The sequence below is a fragment of the Arachis stenosperma genome, chromosome 10 (genome assembly GCF_014773155.1).
Source record: "Arachis stenosperma cultivar V10309 chromosome 10, arast.V10309.gnm1.PFL2, whole genome shotgun sequence".
Classification (NCBI taxonomy): Eukaryota; Viridiplantae; Streptophyta; class Magnoliopsida; order Fabales; family Fabaceae; genus Arachis; species Arachis stenosperma.
In genome coordinates this window covers 10,608,995-10,631,748 of record NC_080386.1, presented here as the reverse complement: position 1 = coordinate 10,631,748, position 22,754 = coordinate 10,608,995, and the positions used below count along the sequence as shown (strand labels likewise).

At 34.2% G+C, this 22,754-nt stretch overlaps 3 protein-coding genes across 8 annotated transcripts; 2 read left to right on the top strand and 1 right to left on the bottom strand.

The window, feature by feature from the left end:
• Positions 1 to 498: 498 nt before the first annotated feature.
• LOC130954886 (photosystem II core complex proteins psbY, chloroplastic) lies at positions 499 to 1,380 on the top strand. Its single transcript, XM_057881662.1, has one exon. It carries the CDS (start codon positions 514 to 516, stop codon positions 1,258 to 1,260), a length of 747 nt encoding a protein of 248 aa, XP_057737645.1. The 5' UTR covers positions 499 to 513; the 3' UTR covers positions 1,261 to 1,380.
• A 449-nt stretch (positions 1,381 to 1,829) lies between these two features.
• Positions 1,830 to 9,175, bottom strand: LOC130956739 (uncharacterized). Its single transcript, XM_057883736.1, has 8 exons — positions 8,937 to 9,175; positions 7,447 to 7,514; positions 6,431 to 7,355; positions 6,254 to 6,316; positions 5,748 to 6,059; positions 3,553 to 5,640; positions 2,710 to 2,764; positions 1,830 to 2,259 (listed from the first exon to the last, which is right to left on the bottom strand). The coding sequence occupies exons 1-8, from the start codon at positions 9,082 to 9,084 to the stop codon at positions 2,121 to 2,123; spliced, it is 3,798 nt and encodes a 1,265-aa protein (XP_057739719.1). The 5' UTR covers positions 9,085 to 9,175; the 3' UTR covers positions 1,830 to 2,120.
• Positions 9,176 to 15,282: 6,107 nt separating this feature from the next.
• Positions 15,283 to 20,906, top strand: LOC130954326 (uncharacterized protein At4g29660). Of its 6 annotated transcripts, none has more exons than XM_057881065.1 (5): positions 15,283 to 15,716; positions 16,741 to 16,901; positions 18,820 to 19,044; positions 20,217 to 20,336; positions 20,457 to 20,906. In XM_057881065.1, exons 3-4 carry the CDS (start codon positions 18,862 to 18,864, stop codon positions 20,331 to 20,333), a joined length of 300 nt encoding a protein of 99 aa, XP_057737048.1. In that variant the 5' UTR covers positions 15,283 to 15,716; positions 16,741 to 16,901; positions 18,820 to 18,861; the 3' UTR covers positions 20,334 to 20,336; positions 20,457 to 20,906. The 6 variants fall into 6 exon arrangements, with proteins under 6 accessions (XP_057737048.1, XP_057737049.1, XP_057737044.1 ...); XM_057881066.1 differs by having other exon boundaries at positions 20,628 to 20,863; XM_057881061.1 differs by having other exon boundaries at positions 20,217 to 20,620.
• Positions 20,907 to 22,754: the final 1,848 nt, after the last annotated feature.

The window sequence follows — 22,754 nt, the reverse complement described above, 5'->3', positions numbered from 1 at the left end:
TAAACTTTTGAACTTGGATTAGTTTCATGCACTATGAGTATAAAGATATTTTAAGCAAATTCCCTCGTGGTGGCTTCTCTATTTTATTCAACTTACATTTTTCTATAAGAATAAAACAAACTACTCTTTAGTCCATTTATTTATAAATTTTTGGTGAATTCAACCTTAACCTACGGTTGACTTCATATTAGTTTATATAAATTAAATTATATTTTACAAAATATTCTTTAATAGTAATTATTACATATTAGAAAAAAAAAAGTTGTCGTTTCAAATTACAATGATAATATAATAATATACTTAATTAATATATATTTCTTATAAAAGAATTATATATACATGATATAATTCATTGTTAATGTATAAAAGAAAAAAAAAAAGAAAAGTAAAAATAACAAAAGAGGGAAATGATATATTGCATTTTGTGCAAGCATGTGAAGTGATAAGAAGCTAAGGAACATGAGGTCCAAATGAGCCGAAATAGCATTGTTGTGATAAGAGAAGAATCCAGAGATGACAATCTCATTGGTCCAAAATTCTCCAACTAAGCCTTACCTTCTAATATTCCAAATCCTAGTCACAATTCAACACTCAAAAGAAGTTTCCACTTCAGGTTCTCATCTAGCAAGAAATCTTTCAGGTTCTCATCAAATGGCAGCAACAATAGCAACAATGGCCATGGTTAATGCAAAGTGCCTTAACACAAACTCACCCAAGTTTCCAAAGCCCACATCTTCTTCTTCAAGGCCTGCTTTTTCCCTCCTTTCCCTTGAGAACCTCCCAAAGGGACTTGCCAACACAAAAAGCTCCAATCCCGTCAACCTTTCAACTTCCATGGCAGGAACTGCCATAGCTGGTGCTATCTTCTCCACCCTTGGAGCCTCCGACGCCGCCTTCGCGGCACAGCAAATCGCCGACATAGCAGACGGCGACAACCGTGGGCTTGCACTGTTGCTGCCCATAATTCCGGCAATTGCATGGGTTCTTTTCAACATCCTGCAGCCAGCACTTAACCAGCTGAACCGCATGAGGAGCAGCAAAGGGGTCATTGTTGGGCTTGGGCTTGGGCTTGGTGGGCTTTCAGCATCAGGGATTTTGTGGACACCCGAGGCATCAGCGGCAGTTAGTAATGCTGCTGATGCTGCGAGTGACAACAGGGGTCAGCTTCTGCTGTTTGTTGTGGCACCTGCAATTCTTTGGGTTCTTTACAATATCTTGCAGCCTGCTTTGAACCAACTCAACAGGATGAGATCTCAGTGACTCTCACCTTTTTTGTTCATGCTTCATCGAATGCTTTATTGTATCAACTCGCTTGTAACTTTGTATGTAATCACTGGATGAATGGATGCTGCATATTATCAAACTTTTCTTTTCTTTCCAGTTTGAGTGCTGGGTCTTGTTCTTAAGACAATGTATATACTCATGAGCAATTAAAACATTAACAATAATGAGTTGATCTTTAATGAAAACACTTTGGTTATCACTGATCGCTTTATTTATATCATATTGCAAATATGTGAATCAAAACTTTGGAAACAATTTTCTAAAAAACACTACTTAGACTAATTGGTGTGACCTACTTCCTTGACCTCTTTCTCAGTCACTGTTCTAGACAGCATGTTGTTAGTGGTGTCTAATTTCACCGGAATATCTTCTAGTTCCTCCGGCAGATCTCGCGACTCTTCAAAATAATCTTGAGCTATTCCAGATGAATCTAATTTAGTCACTCTAGATTCATCTTCTAGTATGTAAATTTTCTGTTCCTTCTATTACAATGCTGTTTAGTTTATTTGACTCTTGTGAAACAGAAGGGATATTACACTTCCTAATGGTTTGCAAATGGCTCATAACATCTTGCATCATATATCAATAAATTTGAAGTATTTTTGACAAAAGAGAGCACAGGTAACAATAGTGAAGAACTTCAACATCAATTTGTGTTTGGAAAGATGCTGAGAAGCAAAAAAGGAATTAAATTAAACCCAGTATCAGCAGCAACAAAAAATGGAGGCAACTAGATGCATGATCCATAAGTAAAAATAGAACACTAAAAAGGACCACAGTGCTGTGGTTAAGTGGTGTTTCTTCTGCCCTTTTCAGCTGAAACTTGAGATTACATGTTACTCAGCAAGGCTATCTGGAACAAACTCCGGTTGGCTTTCAGATTCTTCCAACTGAGATGCCGTTATTCTGGCCTTCTTATACCTGCTCGAACTTCTGAAAACATGATCAATCGGCTTCCCTTTAATGGTTGACATGCTGCACAATGTAAAATGCTTCATAACTCAATTTGCTGATATGTTAATTATGTAACATACAAATATGCCTGATGAAACTTTAACCAAAACATCGCAAAGCCTCTGAAACACCAACAGTTTGCTGCAATGATGTAATTATGGTGAAAGAGTGGAAGTTCATAATTTCAAACTAACCATTTTTAGCAGCATGATCTTGCCAGCTATTTCCAAATGCCCCTTATAATTCTTTTTTTCATGATTATTCAGCATCATTTGATTAATCAAATGCCTTAGATTTCAGCATTATTATACTCAAAAGTGTAGCTATGCTTTGGTAATATGATAACCATAAATCCATAATCTTCTTTGTCAACTATAAGTTCGGCTTAGAGAGAGAGAGAGAGAGAGAGAGAGAGAGAGAGAGAGACTTTGCTGCTTATAGCCGCAGCAGAAATACAATTCAGTACCGTACCTTCCATTAAAATCATTTTGTTCGCCACTTTCCAGTCTTTTCCCACCATGTGAATCTGAACAAATTTTATTCAAAAAGATAATTAGTTCCAAATTTCAGGAAAGTACTATTTCTATGCGAGTGAAATCGGCACAAGAATCATCAAGAACACTTATTCTAATTCTATATCACCAACTTTATGCGCACACAAAAACAGATGCAACAATCAGTATGGGTGAAGATGATATAACAATTAGCAGACAGGAATTTGAAGATATTAGAACCAACATGATGTTTAGGACTAGGTGAATATAAGATAAAAACACAGCTACCTCAAGTGTCCTCGTTAGTTGAAAGAAAAATATTGTCCCCAAAATAATCTATAAGAAAGAGGATAGTTGACTATGCTAAATGGTTTCATACCTTGGACATACAATATCTCGGAATAGAAACGGACAAGTCCTAATTACAAAAATCTGAATTGAATTTATCCATGGTGGCCATCCATTCATCACAAAACACTGACTAATTAAAATCATGAGAACATAACTTAAAATGCTCAAAATACGAGGGGAAGAAACAAGCTTTTCTTCTCAACTTCCAAGGATGACATCCGCAAACAATCAACCATAATAAATGAGCACCTAGATATTTCCAGCTATTAAAAAGAACATAGTAGGACAAAATTCAATAATCAATTTCCTACATGTTCAACTTCAGAATGATAAAAAAATTATCAGTGTCAGAAACTCCATAATCCACAAGCATTAAAAAAAAATTTTAATGCAATGTATCATCTAACATAAAGGCAGATTCTCAATTACAATATGATATTTCAGATACAATTTGATTGTGATTCCTGACCTTCGCTGATATCACCATCTGAAAAATCAGACAAGAGTGAATTTGCAGATGGACTTTTAGTGCTGGCATCAGACATATCAACTTTATCTGCATCTTTAGAAGTGTCACTGCTATCATCTTTGAAGATTGCTCCTGATAACAAACTCTTCTTCTGATTTGTTTTACCCTTTACTTCCCTGGCATTATTCACTAAAGATTTTCCTGCTTTCTTGTGAATCACTTTCTTGGAACCTTTCATCGTTGGGCTTGATATTGGAAGATGATCTGCTGAATCCATACTTTTTCCGGAAGAATTGGCTCGAGGCTTTCCTTTTTCTCTAATTGAGGATAGATCACTGTTAGACTGACTAGACAACTTTGCGTCTCTTTTTGTCTTGCGCACATTTGGTACCATCTTATCAAGGTGACTTCTGTGCTGCACTTGCTGGGATGGAGATTGTTGCTCAACATTAACCCTGTCATCTTCCAAAGATGCTTCCAAATTCTTTTCATCTTTCTCTTCACATGAAAATGTTGAATCTTTAGCAGCATCATTAGCTTCAACAGGAGCCAGGTTGTCAATTCCTTTAGCAGTATTTGATGGAAACAGGGACACATTAGGGCTAGCAAGTGTTCCAATATCAGAAGATGGTGATGGCTTCTGACTATCATTAACATCATTTGTTAGCATATTTGATGAACTCTTTGATTTAGTGCTTTGCTTCTTGTTCGATTTCTTTCTGCCTGTCTTGTCCACATGTTCAGCATTGGCGATAGTTTCAATTTGTTCCAAAGGACCAGGATTATCAGCTCCAGAAGCATCATCCTTTTCAGTAGCTGAAACAACAGTGCCTTCCATCTCTGCTAAATCCATGCTTTTTCCGGGAGCACTGGCTCGAGGCTTTCCTTTTTCTCTAATTGAGGATATATCACTGTTAGACTGACTAGACAACTTTGCGTCTCTTTTTGTCTTGCGCACATTTGGTACCATCTTATCAAGGTGACTTCTGTGCTGCACTTGCTGGGATGGAGACTGTTGCTCAACATTAACCCTGTCATCTTCCAAAGATGCTTCCAAATTCTTTTCATCTTTCTCTTCACATGAAAATGTTGAATCTTTAGCAGCATCATTAGCTTCAACAGGAGCCAGGTTGTCAATTCCTTCAGCAGTATTTGATGGAAACAGGGACACATTAGGGCTAGCAAGTGTTCCAATATCAGAAGATGGCGATGGCTTCTGACTATCATTAACATCGTTTGTTAGCATATTTGATGAACTCTTTGATTTAGTGCTTTGCTTCTTGTTTGATTTCTTTCTGCGTGTCTTGTCCACATGTTCAGCATTGGCTATAGTTTCAATTTGTTCCAAGGAACCAGGATTATCAGCTCCAGAAGCATCATCCTTTTCAGTAGCTGAAACAACAGTGCCTTTCATCTCTGCCTGCTGTATAATTCCCACTTCTGTATGATTTAAAGGGTTTTCCTCTGCTCCAATATCTCCCGATGCTGGATTAACATCATTTGTAGGAATATTTGATGAACTTTTTGATTTAGTGCTTTGCTTCTTGTTTGATTTCTTTCTGCGTGTCTTGTCCACATGTTCAGCATTGGCTATAGTTTCAATTTGTTCCAAGGAACCAGGATTATCAGCTCCAGAAGCATCATCCTTTTCAGTAGCTGAAACAACAGTGCCTTTCATCTCTGCCTGCTGTATAATTCCCACTTCTCTATGATTTAAAGGGTTTTCCTCTGCTCCAATATCTCCCAATGCTGGATTAACATCGTTTGTCAGCATATTTGATGAACTCTTTGATTTAGTGCTTTGCTTCTTGTTTGATTTCTTTCTGCGTGTTTTGTCCACATGTTCAGCATTGGCTATAGTTTCAATTTGTTCCAAGGAACCAGGATTATCAGCTCCAGAAGCATCATCCTTTTCAATAGCTGAAACAACAGTGCCTTTCATCTCTGCCTGCTGTATAATTCCCACTTCTGTATGATTTAAAGGGTTTTCCTCTGCTCCAATATCTCCCAATGCTGGATTACAATCAGATGATTTAAGAGACTTTACAATAACAATCTTGCTATCAGAAGCATCAGTAGGGCCAATACCTTGTTATTCTGTTTAGATGGTGTGCACTCTTTTCTAGATGCACTCTCATCCAAATCCATATCTTTTCTCTTCCTTCTCTTCTTTTTCTCAGATTTTACAGGTTCACCCATCTCATTCATATCAACAGGTTTTGGAGCCACATTTGATTCTTTGATATTTGCTTCAGTGTTATTATTCTGTTCAGATGGTGTACACTCTTCCAATTGCATTGGCTTAGGATCATCTTGTAATACTTCTCTTCTTCCTTCAGCTCTATCAGTCAGACCAAACTGCTTGGGTTCCTTTGGCTCCTTTACACCAGAAGGTTGTAATTTTGTTTCGACAACAGTACGGTTGTTTACTTTAGATGGAATGCCTTCTAAGGATGCATCAGTTCCAATCTCCATTTTTTCAAGCGTAGGTTTGCTCATGCTGATATCTACCAAGGATAAAAAAAAATAATAAAGGATCAGTAGAATTAACATTTATTTATTTCAATTATTAATCTTTTTTATTAAAAGAAAAAGAGAGATTCAATAAAATGAGAAGGATAATACAAATTGGGGATAAGGGTTCCTCTATACAAAATCAAAACAAAACAAAAGATCTATCTATAAATCATAGCTTTCCAACCTCTCAACACGTCTGTGAGGGAAAGTCCTCCATAAGGCATAGCCTTCCAATCTCGTAACATAGCTTTTCAATTATTACAAACATACATATCAAATTCATATTAATATGACACAAGTTTACCACCTAATAAGACAAGTATAATGTCTACTTTCAACCGTTCCTTGAGTAGTATATTACCTTTAGAGACTATACCATCTTCATAAACTTCCTCTTCAACACCCCCTTGAATGTTGGAAGGATATGCTTCTGCATCTTTCTTGAATGAAGTCAAATGTGTCTCATGAGAATTTGATGATCTCTTCTTTCCTTTCTTCTGCATAACATCAGCATCATGAATCAAAGATCTCTTACTTTTCTTCTGCTTATTTGTAGCACGTACAGGTTCAGAAGCCTCTTTCATTGACTCAGTACCAATGCCAATTGTCGCGTTATTATTATTGAATTCATTGTGCTGATGCTTCTTTAGAACTTCACTTTCAATTATTACTTCTTTAGTTGCATTTAATGAAGAGTCTGCCATAACCTCAATCTCTTTTCTTCTGCTTATTTGTAGCACGTACAGGTCAGAAGCCTCTTTCATTGACTCAGTACCAATGCCAATTGTCGCGTTATTATTATTGAATTCATTGTGCTGATGCTTCTTTAGAACTTCACTTTCAATTATTACTTCTTTAGTTGCATTTAATGAAGAGTCTGCCATAACCTCAATCTCCCTTTGAACAGTATCATTGCCTGGCCTAAAAACAGAAGCATCATATTCCGGAGTATCATCTTCTTTCCTTGTACTCTTCTGTTTTTCCTTTGCACTAGACACAGATTTTGACATTTCATCTTCGCATACAACGTTATCATCCTTAACAGCTTTATCAGATGGATTCACAAAATCATGTTCTTCTTTCTCATCATTGATCAAACCAGTCAAGGCATTATCTGAATTGCCAAGAAGTATCTTCTGGCTACGAGAACCAGAACAATCATTTTGACCACACTCGCCTAATGGAGAAGCATCCACACAAAGAAACCAGCTCTTGTTGAAACCATAGAAGGCACTTTTTACAAACATGGAATCAGATAGGTGATAAAAGTACCCTTTGCGCTTTACCTGCAAATTAGCAAAATAATGTTATAATCAATAGGAATACAACCATACCTTGACTAGCAAAAGAGAGTCAACAGGATCTACTACGATATACCTTCATTGCATGAATCTGTATCTGCCCAAGTTTGGGAAAGCATGATGCGTGTTCTGACAAAATTCGCTCTGTATTTTAAAAAATTCATACATATGCCATGTACACAGAATGTCAGAACTCTGAAATAATTATGTGCATATTTAAGCAAGGATTAGAAAAGTATAGCGGAGAAGACAATAGCGAGTTATAAATGCTAGGAGATTTTAAATATAACAATGATTATGAAGTATATACTAGAGAAGCCTGCCTTTATGCACTTGAGGTTTCAAAAGCAATCTTAGAAGGAAAAGTCACACAGACAATATCAAATCCACTGCAAGAGGGATAGAAACTAAGGGTTGCTTAGACACTAACGACTTGAACAATACAATACTTGAGCTGTCTCCCTCGACGCAATATTAGTCAAAGTTTGACATCTATTTCACAAGTAGAATTAACACTCTTGTCATGTACGAATACAGAGATATCACAAAAGGAGGAACTAGTGGCTTTCTTCTTGAAGAGGTTCAGCACCTTGACACGCCCTTCCAAGGTGGTTGTTGAAGTAAAATTTATAACACCTTTAACAAAATCAGCCACTAAATCCAAAACCTTCATTATGTCATCTGCATAGAAAGTCAAAGTAGTGCTGATGTTCAGAGATCCACGAGCTGGAAGTGTGTCCTCATGCAATGGGGCAGTAGCCAAAAGCTTCCCACGATAATTAAGATAAGCCGTGCTGTTGTGGTAACTAAAGCTTCCATAGTTGGGGTTCTCAACCGTGAGCAATATGCCCAAGGACACATTTATTGCCTCAACCGGGAAAACAGCCAAACTCGCCTCTTTAACCTTAACCGACTGCAAGGTGACGGTAGGGTCCTTCTGCTTGAAGACAGTGAAGATCAAGATCACCAGGATCACCACCAACAAAATCACAATAGCAGCAGTGACACCACAGCATATCTTCATCCTTTTGGAACACCTCATGCAGCACGCCATGACAACTCTCAAAATTGAGCGATACAGAATTTCACAAAACTACTCAATGTGCCTAATCCAAGGAACACTAAAACCAAAACATGCATTGTACTTATAGGAACAGTTCTACTCTAAATATATACAATTAGGGCTGCAAGCATTTTTCGATAAAAAACTACTAAACCGGGCTTAACCATTCTTTTTTTTATTATTTTTGTATTTGAAGATGAAAACAATGAACAAGACGGCTGATTATTCTTGTTTTTGCAGTTCCAAACTTCTAGACACACATTTTAGTTCGTTTCCTACACACAAAAACAAAAAGACAAAGCAAGCATCTTTGGGGACGCAACCTAGAAAACGAAGCTATCTATTTTCTCAAACATTGAGAGTGCTAATGCAGAACGTCGTAACAGCTGCACAAAGTCATAAACATTCAGAACACTGTACTGGATAAGGAAAAAAGTCTGCATTTGAAAAATAATAAACTCCGAAGAATGAAGAAAGAGAAAGTAAAAGTGTGAAAGGAAGACCTTTGAGGTCGGAGACCGTATCGTGATCGGAAACGAGGACGGCCAAGTGAGTGTCGAGGTTGGTGTCGATGAAGACGACGTTGGCGTCGTCTTTGTTTTCAGAGAGGGGTTTAGGTTTGGACTCCGAGTCACGAATCGGAGGGTCCATTATTGAGTGGCTCGGCGGAGCTGGTTTAGTGGTGAAGGGGAAGCAATGGAAGGGAGCGCACGCAGAAACCCTGCTATGCCGGCATGTGAGGTAAGAATAATACTCAGGGTTTTTGTATTTTCCTTTCTCTTTCTCTCAATTATTTATTAGAGTAAACCCATCTGGCCCTAATAATTATCTCGAAAGAATAATGAGGTCTAAAAAAAATAGACTGATTAGTTCCTGTGCAAAAAAAATAATTTAAATTTTTTTGACACAGAAATCTCGTTGTTCTTTTAAAATAATTATCAGAGATCGAGTTGAGTTTTTTTTATTAAGGACTTCGTTGTCTTTCAAAATAATTATCAGGGACTATTTTAAATTTTATTCTATTTATAATTGGCTCAAGTCGAAAAAAAATAAGAACAACTGGAATCATAAAAATTTAGTGTAATTACCTATCAGTCCTAAAATTTTTAAAATTGGATTTTAGTTTTTCAAATCTTAAAATAAGTAAAATATTTTTTAATATTTATTTTTGTGAGACAATAGACATAAAATACTAACTCACACGTAGCTATTAAATATATACATATTCAATTTAGACAAATTAGTTCTCAAAATAAAGTATAAAATAATGTCTAAATAATTTAAAAAATTCTAAAACAATTCTTGAAAATTTTTAAATAATTTAAAACAATTCTTTCAAATTATTTATATATAATTATTTTAATTTCTAAAAGTTTTAGTCTATTTATTTTAAATTTGATTATTTATACAAAATTTTTTAAAGTAATTTTTAAATTAATATTTTTTATGTATAAATAATTTAAAATAAATGAATTCATATTTTATTTTTAATCATACAAGATATTAATTTAATTTAATTCAATTTGTAGACATTATATTTCATGATTATTCTTTAACGATGAAGAAAAGAATCAGCTGGTGTTGTTTGAAAAGATGCGAAAACTTTCATTTAACATAAAATTTTTCAAATAAATAATTGAAAATATTTGTGTAAATTTTTATAAAGGCAACACTTTAAAACTTACATATAATGCGAATCAAGTCATTTTTAAAGTTAAATTTGTAAGTTATGCTTAATCGCAAGGTCAACGTGGATTATTTATAAAATTTTAATTTGCAGCTTCTAATACTTTTCAATACTTAAACAAGAAATATCTTAGCAAATTCAAGTATTCTATTCATATTTTTTAAAAAGTTGTAATATTGTACAAAATAGGTTAGTAGTTAAAGTTATTTGTGCTACCACAATTAGCAATTATGTCAAAAAAAAATTATTAACTTCAAAATATTTTTTAAGTTTATTTAGTGCCAATATATTAAAAGTTTAGGAATATAAATAATGAACTTCATAATACAATGAGCACAACTTATAAATAATGGATAGATTAACTAGGTCTGCCCACTTTCTACTGATTCGGATGGATTATTCTCTGGAAAAACTCGCACAGCTCTATATTTGAAAAATAGTCAGGTTACACGATGTACCATCCAACATTATGTCTAACAGAGACCTGAGATTCACTTTAGAAGCCATTAGAAACCCACCTATACATATGAGCACAGCTTATTAACCCCACAAAATGACGGCCAGTCAGAAATATGACAAGGACCCTGAAAAATATGACAAGGACTTATGCATTGGACAAAAGAGAAGTTGGGATAGATATTTGCCGCCTGTAGAGTTTGCTTACAATAATAGCTTTCATGCAAATATCAGGATGGCATCGTATGAAGTACCTTAAGAGCGCAAATGTCAATTTTCGCTATGTTGGTGCGAAGAAGAAGAATCTAATATTTTGGGACCGGAATTAGTTTAGGAAACGACGGAATAGATTAAGATTATTTACGAAAAGATTCTAATGGTCTAAAGCCGGCAGAAGAGTTATGCCGATAGGATAAGAAAACCTTTAGAGTTTAGTGAGAGTGACCATATTTTTCTTAAGGTTACACTAACCACTGGAGTAGGTCTTAGTCTTAAGACCAAGAAGTTGAGCCTAGGTATATAGGTCATTTTCATATTCTTAAGAGAGTGGGTTTGGTAGCTTAACAAATAGCTCTTCTTTCTTATCTATCCAATCTTCATGATGTATTTCACATCTTTCAATTTAAAAAATATAATCATGATGAGAGTCATAACCTAGAGCCTGAGACAATACAGATACGGAATAACTTGACATTTCAAATACCACCCATCAAGATAGTCGATTGGAGTGTCAAACAACTAAGAGTTAACGAAAGTTGCTTGGGGACAAGATTGAGTCGAAGAGTACACATTGAAGTTAGAGACTATTATGAGGACGAATTTTTCACAATTGTTCACAGGTACTATATTTTGAGGATCAATTTTTTAAAGGAAATTAGAATGTAAGGACTCGATTTTTGGTAAACTGATTTTTCTGAATATTTTGTAATTTATTCCACAAAACTCGTGACCACAACCCATCAAGAATTAACAAGGCAGTCCCAATGGTGGAAAAAACAAAAATAAATTAGAAAATAGTAATTAACAGGTTAAATTTGACTTTACGAGGATAATTACTCCCTCTAAGTCAAATTTGACTAGTAGAAATAAATACCCACTCTCCATTGGTCCATTATTCCTCACTAAAGACTCTTTGAGCCGAAATTCATTTTTAATGATGTTTTTGCACGCGTTGGAAAAAAGTTATCAACAAAAAATCTCTGAATCAGTGATAAAAGTAATTTCTATCTTGGTAATTGTGTTCCAAGATTATTATTAGTTATTCATTCTTGATTTTATAAAGGAATAAATCTCAGCCGCTCATTATTTTATCACGTGGTAAAAATTAATCCGAAGCGAATTTCTGACTAGTATTCCGCAAATACTTCCTAGAGATCTCAAATTTTCTTGCTTATTTCTCAAGAAACATGTTCCTCCCTCTCACTCATATGGCTAAGATTATCTCTGCTATTTACCCTTCTATGCAGTGTTTTTAATCCCGAGTAATTAACTGTGAATAAATATGTCATTATGAGTCTGATTATGCTTCCTAGGAATCATGCCCCTTCTTTCATATTTTTCAGCTCATTCTCCTCTGTTTTTTCACATCCTTTTACCACATTAAATCAAGCCAAACTTCAACATTTTATTTAAGAGAATCAGCAAAATTTGATGAAAATATTAGACAAAAAAGAGAGATAAATTGTTGTGTTTTAGAGAGAGAAAGAGAGAATTTTCTGCTCTTTCAGTCTACATTGAAGTAGTTTTTCTATTGTTCTTCACTTATTCTTCAAGAATTAAAGTCATTCAAGCACAACTCCTTGTTCATTCTTGCTAATTCTTGCATTTTTATACAAAATTCTAACAAGGTAAGCATTTGTTCATCACCTCTTCATTTTGGTTTTTCAAGCTAAATTTAAGGTGAATTCTTACTCTCTTCTATGTCTAGAAAATTCATCTTGAAGGACATATGGAGTACACCTAAGGAGCCAAGTAAATTCAAGCCCAAAGTATTCAAGGGATGAATTAAACAAGAGGTAAGGATTAGGATTAGTTAGAATATTTTTGTGCTTGATTTGGTGTTCATATGAGTTATTTTGTGGTGAATTTGTGCTTGTTTTGTAATTTTAAAAATTCTGTGATGTAACTCTATTTTTGGCTTATTATTTAAGTAAAATATGAAGTTTATTTGCCTCTGAATTTTGTATGAAACAGCAACAAATATTAGAGTACTTAGGGTTTAAATTTCAAGTCTTAAACTCACTAAAAACGGGTAAAAAATACAAAACTGCACCTCTAAAAAATTCAGCCACTAAAAACACAAAAAGTGTTGAGTAAAAGGGTTTAAAAGAGGCTAGAAAAACAGTTTTAATCTTATGGATTGGGTGTGGTAATGTAAAAAGATGTTATGGTCGTTTTCAGATAAAAAGATAGCAAAAAAATGTAATTAATACAAGTTATGGTTAAAATTATGATTTTAGTAATTTTAAGGGTGAAATTTTAATTATATAAATTAGTTGAGTCAAAATTATAATTAAAATAAAGTTGTGGACCTAAATAAAAGTTCTAGTATAATTAGAAGTACAAGTGTGAAATGTGGTAACTAAATAAGTAAGCAAATTAATAAAGGGTAAAATAGTCTTTTAGGTTCCTAGAGAAAAAATGGATATTAATTAAAAATATTAGAAATAATTTGGTCCTAGAAAAATTCTATGATTAATTTGGTAAAAGTTTAACACTAAATAATGCTAAAAGTAAAATTTAGAACACTTAAAGGTAAAATAAAAAGTTTGGACATAAAGTAAAATATAAAAATGATCACTAACTTAATGGGGGTAAAAAAGTCTGTTAGTAAAAATAAGAGTGCAACAAACATTGAAATACTGAAATTTTAGAGACAGAGACAGAAATTTTAGTACCAGTCTTTGCGCCAACAAACATGATACTGAGTCCCAGTCTCCGTCTTAGAACCTCAAAACAAACGCTACTTTAGAGATAAAGTTTATTGAAATTGGTCACAGAAAAAAAAATTGTAAATCTCAAGGTGTTAGAGATACCTAGTTGAGCAAATTTTCATCTCGCCTAACCAAAGATTATATGGAGTGGGACGTCCATCATATGGATAGTTACTCACTGTGAGCATATTATATTTTGGGTCATTCTTTTATTAATGTTGCGATTGTACATGATTTATCATGATGCACATGTGTATGACTATACACAGTGGAGTAGTCATATCCAGATGTTGGACCTGAGGACGTCAGGTTGCGGGTAGCTAACCGACACACGAACTCATGGCCTGCATAAGATCATGCATGCATCATACTTGCTGCATTTCTCTGTTTGTGATTGTTTATTTGTATATGTATTTATTATTATGTTTTATACTTGTGTTTGTACTTGTTTGGGTGTGAATTACAGTTATGACTTTACAAACATTTAGACTTAGGCTGCAGATCCATTTAGGTTTCGGTGTAGTACCGTGTTGAGAACCTTAACTTCTCACCCCCTTATTTTTTCATGTCTGCAGATAAGGACCGACGTGATATTCTTTGAATACCCAACATATGGCAAATACGTAGATCCTGCGATGGGAGGCACAGTATTTTGGAGTTGTCCACATACGAACATTTACTATCTTTTTAATTGTTCTTTCTCTCACACTTTGCTTAGCCCAGAGTTTGACCCTAATATACCATATGATATATTACTATCAGAGTTTCACTCTGGCAGAGACCAATATTATTTTTTGTCTTATTTTTTGAACATGTTAAAATCCATACCAGAGTTTCTGATAATTGATATCGTTACATAAATGCTTAAAGATAAATAAGAGAATTTAAATAATATTTATATTAATGTTCACGGTGTTGAATCGTGGATAAAAAATAAAAAAGTCACCTTATAATTAATATTTACGATAATTAATTTAGTCATGTAAATTTTAAGATTCGCCAATTTGCATATTATCTATGAAATGTAGATAATGAATCATGAATAAAGAAATAAAAGAATCTCTCAGTAGTTAATGTTTATGGTAATTAGTTAATCATATAATTTTAAGATTTTTCGATTGAGACGAAATATTTATATTAAATTACAAAAACTAAAAAATATTTTTATCATTAATGTTCGAAAAGTAAAAAGTAATCAAGTCATATATTTTTAAACAATAAAATGCGACATAATTAATGATAATATATATTAAATTTAGTTAATCAAGACCTTTTAAAATTATATTATTATTTTTCTATATCGACAAAGAATAATTAGTTTTCTGAATAAATTACTATTTATACTTATAAAAGATATAGACGCATGCATATAAAAATAAAACGACAATTGTAATGAAAGATAATTTTTGTGTGCTAAGAGTACCAGACGTTGATTATGTAATTGGTCTGTTAGGTATTCTTGGCACACAAAACTATTTTCTATGGTTATAATTGTCGTTTTATTCTTATATAGGTACATTTGTCAGCGTCAGTCAAATGGTAATTTATTCTATATTTTTCAATGTTCTAAAAATCGAACTAGATTGATCAGTTGGACCGATTCAACCACAAACCGACAACATTAACGATCCAGTCAAATATGTAAAACCGTTAAAAACTAATAAAAAACTGTTGAATCGGCCGAGAACCGGCCAGTCAGATCGAACCGAAACCCGGCCGGTTTACAAAACAAAAAGCTCCTTCGTTTCTTTCTCCCTTTCTTCCTTTCTTTCTTCCATTCAGAAAGAAATCACACAAACCCAACCAAAAAACCCGACACTGTAAGCCTACACCACCGCCGCAAGGAGTGGCATACTGCCGCCGGCCGTCGCACTCAAAGGTCGCCATCCGTCATCTAGCTTCCCTCGTGCTCCAACTTTTTAACCGCTGTTCGCTGTCACCGATCGCGGCTGCTTCCTCGAGCTCGGCGTCCGTCGTCTTTGTCTGCTCAGGCGAGCTTCCGTCGCCGTTTGTTTGCCGTTCACGTTCGCGTCTTCGTTCGCGTTCTTCGCCGTTCACGTTCGCTCGGCGTTCACCGTTCTCGTTCACTCGCGCTTCACCGTTCGAGTTCGCATTCGCGTTCGTCTGGAAGCGACGTTGCTCTGATTCAAACTCTGCGACCAACCCGCGCGCTCCACCTAGCCGTCGAACTGCTCTCTTTTGTAGCCGTGAGTTCCCTAAACCCGCCACCAGACAATACACTCACACAACACCAATACTCTTTTCAAACTCCGCAACTTCTGATTTCTATTACAATAAGTAATTATTTGATTTGGTAGTGGTTTGGATTTTTTCATAGACTGAATTAAAGTTACAATAGTTATGTTCTCTTCTCTATCACATTGAAATTAAGCTTTGAGTTCTCTTATTCCGTTTTAATTTTACCGCACTCAACATGTTTGATGAAATGCTTTAACCATATTTCTAGTTGGTTTTATAATTTCTAGCTTTTAGAAACTTAGTAAGTTGATTGCATGTGAAGTTAGAATAATTGGATCATAGTAATTAGGAAATTTTAGCTGCACAAATAGCATCTTTGCAGAAAACATATTAGCATGATGATTCCACTTGCATTAGTGTTCTTCTGGTAAAATTTAACTGTTATTGTGAACTTGTTAATTTGCTAATTTTTCTTGTGTTGTTGTTCTGTTGTTCTTCTGTTACTTTTAATTTTTGTTGTTGTTGTGATTTTCTGTTCTTGAACTTGTTGAGTTGATAATTTGCTAAATTGTTGGGCTGCTGTTGCTTTAATTTGCCAAATTGTTAGGTTGCTGCGACTTAATTTGTTGGATTTTCTATTTAGGTCTTGTACTTGTTTATTTGCTAAATTGTTGTTGTGTATTTATTGTTGTCTTTGAGATTATTGCTGGATATTGGTGATCATTGATTTATTATATGCTTCATGTTTTCATTGTTTTCTTCTTCTGAAGGAAAAAAAAAATCCTGTTTTCATTGTTTTGTTAATTGTCTGTTTTGTTCCAAAAATCAATTTTTTGTGATCAATGCTCGAACTCTGAATGTTGTTCTGCAGTTTTTGTTTTGTTTCAGAAATCAATTTTTTGTGATCAATGCTCAAACTCTGAATGTTGTTCTGTTTTGTTTTAAGGCTGTGTTTGGAAGAGGTGATGATTTCTGAGTGTTGTTTTGTTTTTGTTTTAAGGATGTGTGTTGTGTTCAATTTTCATTTTGTAGGAAATTCTCTGAGGTATATAAGAATTAAGAAGGAAGACTATTTCAATGGTATTACTCTGTTGATTCTGGTCTGCTACAAGCTTGAACATAGAATTGAAGAGAGAAAAACCTTTAATTTGTCTCCTAGCTTGATGATCAAATGATGAAGATTCAATAAAAAGGTCTTTCTTCTGGTGTTGTGTAGCACTCTTTAATTTCCTCAGCGGATTAATCACTTTGCAATAGTTTGATTTGGAGGTCAGTGGTAATTCATAAGAGTTTGTTTTAAAAAGACAGAAGATGAGAAGGTTCTAGCAGTTTCAACATGGAATTTTCATTTGAGTTGAAGTTTTTTGTTATATTTGTTTTGTTTTTCATTTAGGAAGGATCTTCTATGTTCTGTTCTTTGGCCCTTTTGTTTTCCTTTGCATGTTTAGAACAAAGATGCTAAAAAGTGCACAAAAAGAGTGAGTGACTATATGGAAAACTAGAAACAAGAAAATATTCAACAATGAATCTGTGAATATGGAGGAGATGAAAAGGCTTATTTCATTTTATAAGGAGTCTTGGAAACGAGGCAGGGAAGTCAAGATAATTGATCATTGAAGCTTTTTTGTTTCGTGCCAGTAGCTAGTGGATTTTTTGTGTTAGGAGTGATTACTAGTTACTTTGTTTTGTGTTGATTGATCTGCGTTCTGTATTCTTGTTCTGGTTGTATCTTTTCATCCTGTTGCTGCTGATTGTTGTAGTTCTTTTGCTCCTCATCACCCTCTTCGGGTTTATGGATGTGACTTGGGCTTTTCTAGAGGAATATGTTCATCTCCACAAAAAAATTATTGGAATTCTGCTATATTAGTTTATTTTCCAATGGAATATTACTTTGAAAAACAGAAAAGTGATCATTGCAGCCTTTGTATCATAACCTCAATTTTCAGGATTTTTCTTTTTCTTGATTAATCTCTGGACAATTGATTATTTAAGTGAGACCTGGTCAACCGGTTCAACTAGTGACCCAGTGGTCCAACCGGTTCAATTACCAGTTCAGTTCTAATAATTATGTTTGAATGGTTTGTTTACTCCTGAGATATTTTGCTGCCTAAATAATTTGTTATGTTCATTTGAACTTATGCTTACTAAAGATAAGGGGGAAATTTCCTCTTATTATTGTAGAAAATAAAATTATAAAATAATAAGGATAAAGAATAATTTAGAAAAATAGCACAAGAAGGGAGTGACAATATCAAATTTAGGAGTAGCGACATCACTTCCCCTGCTTTGGAGGTTTGGGTAGAGATGTTAAGGAATTCAGACATTATGTGCAAGGTAAAACAGGGGAATAAATTTAGTATCATTAGGGAGTTGTTTTGGGATTTTGAAGGCCTTTAAGTCAAATTTATTGACCTTATTGAGTCCAGTTAACTCTCGTTAATGATAATTTATTGTAGCAATGACTTGTAGGATTGACTAAATAGGAAGGAAATGGGTCTCAATTCTTAGTTCTATGTCTGAATTAGGAACAATTGGTTGCATGCTAATATCAGATTTCCCTGAGAAATCAACTTTTGGGTTTGGTGCCTTCCAAGAAAATTGAATCACCAATGTCTGTGTGTGATAATTACCTATATTTAGTTTTAGCTGGTTCTACTTAAAAAATCTCTTGGTTATACATTCAAAACCTTTCTTGATATATCGATGTCTAGATGTTATTTTTGCTAACAGTTAGTGTTTTCTAGTTCTGGAAGTGGGAGACACAAATGAAAAAACTTTTCATTAGCCTTCCTTTTGAGATGATTTCTTGTCTGGATAATTGTGAAAGGAGGTATAAACCTTGATCTTCAATTCATTTAGAGTAAACTTAGATTTGAGAACTACTTTTCTGAAATCAAAATGTCTTTTGAATTCATTTATAAGTGAAACTATACTTTGGACACGAAAATCAGTAAATCACTTTATTATTTGATTTCATATCCCATGGTTCTTGTCAATACTTTGGCATTGAACTGTATTTACCAACATTACTCTCGTATGTATGTGTATGAATTGAATTAAAAATTTTATTTTAGTTTCCTATCAAACTTCTAAATTATTTTCTCTCTACAGATATTGTTTTGTCTTGCGATAATTGAACGGGAGGCCATTGAAATGGCAAGCTACTTGTGGAGAAAATATGCAGACTACTTGTACACAAAATGGGAGAAAACCTTTCTTTGGGACATGGTGGCGCCTTATAGAAGGCCCAAATCCTTTACACCTTTAGTCACAATTTATATAGCTGCTTTCTACACTGGAGTTGTTGGGGCTGCCATCACTGAACAACTCCACAAGGTTCTTCTTCTATGATATTCTTGATCTTATTCCTTTCATTTATTTGTCTTTATGTTTTCTGTTTTCTTTTCTTGTGATCATTTTTTTAATCCTTTGTTCTTTTGGGTCTCAATTACGACAGCAAGGGAATGATGGAATGAGTAGTTTTAGATAAATAGTCGTGCCAAATGATGTTCACTATTTGTGCTGTTCGATGAGTTTTTAAGGAGAAAGAATGGCAAAACATTGGTGTGTAGGACTCTAGGTTCAGTTCGGCAGATAATCTCATAGATTTGGTTGGACTAGAAGTTCTAACATTCAAATGTGTAGCATTCACCCCAAGGCTGCATTTGGTTTTGAGAATAGAACAAGATAGGACATTGAAAACAGGACGCAAAAATTAGTGTTTTTATATGCTGTTCGGTGATAAACTGATATAATATAGAACAAATAATAAAAGTCCAATTTACCTTTTTTTTTTCTTCACATAAAATTAAGAAAGAAAAATAGAATGGTAAACGATATAATTATGAAAAATTGATAGTGACGATAAAAGGAAAAAAGAAAAAATATGTTGCGTCTTTGTCCAGTGTCTCTGCGTTTTTCCTGACGAGAAGGACACAAAATACAGGGAGGACACAAAATACCCTAGTTCAATGTCCCAAGACACAATGACTCTGTCCATGTCTTATTTGTCAAACACGATTTGTGTCTCTGTGCTTATAAACAAACGCAGCCCAACGTCATCCACCCATTCTAGTGAAGCCTATATCTAGAGATTCGATTCAGATAGATTAACAATCATTTACCTACAAAAGCAATAATCTCGGAATCCATAATACCTTTGCCTAAAGGATATTTATGGGCTTGCAATCTACCTGCCAATTAACAAGATGCCTAAGGGCTTCTTGAATCACTTGATTGCTGATTCCTCTTTTTTTCTTGCACGCGTCCCTTCTCTTGGGGTGTTGGATTGCCAAATTCATTAGTGCTGTGGTGACTGATCATGTTGGATGGATATCACTCAATTCATTTCCAAATATTTTTATCATGAAATTTTCCACATCTCTTGCTACATTTTAGATCACGATGGGAATTTATAGCAATAATAAGTTAATAACCTTAAATATATGTGATAAGGATCTACATTTGAAAGTCAAATTTATGTGATGGATCTTAAAATATCGCTGCAGGAAAAGTATTGGGAAGAGCATCCAGGCAGAGTTGTGCCTCTCATGGAACCAAAGTTTTATTGGGGTCCGTGGAGGATTATGCGAGGAGACGTACCATCTCCACCACCATCTCAATGAAAGGTCTGGATGCATGTTTTATGTTTGCTTCCAATTCACCACATTTTGTCATTTAAGCACAGGATGTTTGGCTTCACCAAAAGTTTGTTACTGCACCCTTATTGTGTTGTCTTTTTCTCTCAGCTGTGAAATCGAAAGGTTGGAACTTGTTCTCTTCATGGAAAGCATACTATAATATTTATAAATAGCATTAATAATTTTTACAACAGCTTTACTTACTAGTTGAGCTTATCCCTCTTTGTAAATTTGTGCTGATTTATATGTTGTTTTTCTTTTGTTTATTGACTTGGACAGTAGGACTTGACAAAAGCAACATGAAGCTTTGTTAATTAACTTGGCTTCTGTTAGTCGGACAACACAAGTTCCATCATAAAATTTGAAAATGCAATTACATATTTGGTGTAGAATATTCAAACAGTGCATTGACTTTTAAGCATTCATAAAAATAATGTGAATAAAAGAAGTGATAATCCCAAATATCTAGGATGCTATTTTCATGTTTGTAGTTCTTTCACTTAGGGCAAATTTAGATAAACAACTTAAGTAAGATCTAAGATCAAATGTTGGTCGCTAACTAATGAGTTGTTGTATGTATAAGGTGCAATTTAAATCTCCAATACTTGTTTTAATGGACGAGTGAATCAGAGTAGATTTTCTCATTTTTTTTAACAATTGAGGGAATAAAGTGTAATCTCTCACCATTAATTTTATAAGTGGGATCAAGAAAAAACATGAGAGTAATGAAGGGTTAGAAATTACATTTTACTCCCTTAATTTTTTTTAACAATTGAGATGACTCATTTTTTGATTGAACTGGCTATACGACTAAGCCAAGTTGGTTCCAAAGTAAAATTTTACTAACCAAGAAGATGAATAACGCAAATTAATTTTATTATGGAGAGTGATTTAGTGTTGGATGACGTTATGGAGAGGAGGGGAGCTTTACCTGCCTGTGGTGTCAGCCACAGAGAAATCGGACCGTGCGAGAGGTAGAGTCCAAATCGGACCGTGCGAGTAGTGGCTGCAAGACGGACCGTCCGAGTTGTGGAAGCCCAAGCCACGTGTCGCACGCGAGTGGCTCTCCAGCGGCGGTGTCCCTTTAACCCCACAACTCGCCTTCATTGCATGCGTACCCTCACTTTCCCTTCCTGGCTTCCTTCCCCAACCAGCATCCATACCTCCATCTTCTTCCTCCCTGAATGCTTGTTGCTTCATCCATTTGAGGGGGATAAAAATTAAAATGTCCAAGAAATCAAAATCCAGAAATGTTGATCGTCCGGAATTTTACATTGTAAAATATCTTAACTATTCTGATTGTGTAAGTTTATTTGTTAAATTTTTTTATATTTTAAAATGATTATTATTATGTTTGAAATTTATTTAAATTTATTGTTGTTTGTAGTTGAACTGAGAATGACTGAGTCTATAATTTTATTGATAGGAATTTAGAAATAAATGTTTAAAAAAGATGTAAATGTAGTTGATTCTTGTTTAAAATTATTTATAATATAATAGATTATAAATAAAACAGACCTTTTTAGAATTTTTTGGAGTAATATTAGAAGTTATAATTAAGTAGTTATAGTTAATTGTAGAAATTTAGGAATATATGTTTAACTAATAGTTAGAAATATGTGTTTAAATGTAGTTATTCTTGTTTAGACTTTTTTGTAATATAATAGATTAGACTTTTTCTTGACATTTGCGAATCTATCTTCTCACAAATCACATATTTAAGTTCTTCAAATGAAATTGTGAAGGGAATAACAACATCTAACGGATCTTCACAAACAAATTTTACTCCTTCAGGCGTCTGCAACAAAATCTGACCAAAATAATACACTTTCAAAAGGACTCTATCATCCATTCCTCTCACTCATTTAAACAGAAACAAAAACTTCCTTATCAACTTTTTTTCCCAACCCAACTAGATAGATACCAGACCATGAGAAAGAAGAAGAGAAGTCGAAGAAGATGAAAAAGATTGGATCTGATCGGCTGATTACAATTTACACATCTTCGCATGTATATATATACACACACAACTCGGATCAAGCGACTTGTTTAACCTAATTCAAAAAAAGCATATAATAATGAAAACGGACCGTCCGATTTCATTTAGGGAAAGTAAAAAAAATTCTTACTCATGCACAACTCGCTGGACCCAGCGACTTGTTGAACCTAATTCAAAAAATAAATTCATAACAAAAACGGACTATCCGATTTCATTTAAGGAAAATAAAAAAATTAATCATGGACAAATTGCAGGGTCTGACAACCTTTATGTGAATTTCAAATCTTTCCTCAATCCAAAACGGACCCTCTGATTTGCTTACAAAAATTTAAAAACAATGAAATCGAATGGTCCAATTTTTTAACACCAAATCTGACCAAAAAATTATCCCACAAATTGGTCTATTA

Coding starts and splice junctions, on each gene's coding strand:
- LOC130954886 (XM_057881662.1), top strand. CDS start 514: ATGACAATCTCATTGGTCCAAAATTCTCCAACTAAGCCTTACCTTCTA.
- LOC130956739 (XM_057883736.1), bottom strand. CDS start 9,084: ATGGACCCTCCGATTCGTGACTCGGAGTCCAAACCTAAACCCCTCTCT. Junction 7,356..7,446: donor TACAGATTCATGCAATGAAG/GTATATCGTAGT, acceptor GCTAATTTGCAG/GTAAAGCGCAAAGGGTACTT. Junction 6,317..6,430: donor AGATGGTATAGTCTCTAAAG/GTAATATACTAC, acceptor ATAATTGAAAAG/CTATGTTACGAGATTGGAAG.
- LOC130954326 (XM_057881065.1), top strand. CDS start 18,862: ATGGCAAGCTACTTGTGGAGAAAATATGCAGACTACTTGTACACAAAA. Junction 19,045..20,216: donor TCACTGAACAACTCCACAAG/GTTCTTCTTCTA, acceptor ATATCGCTGCAG/GAAAAGTATTGGGAAGAGCA.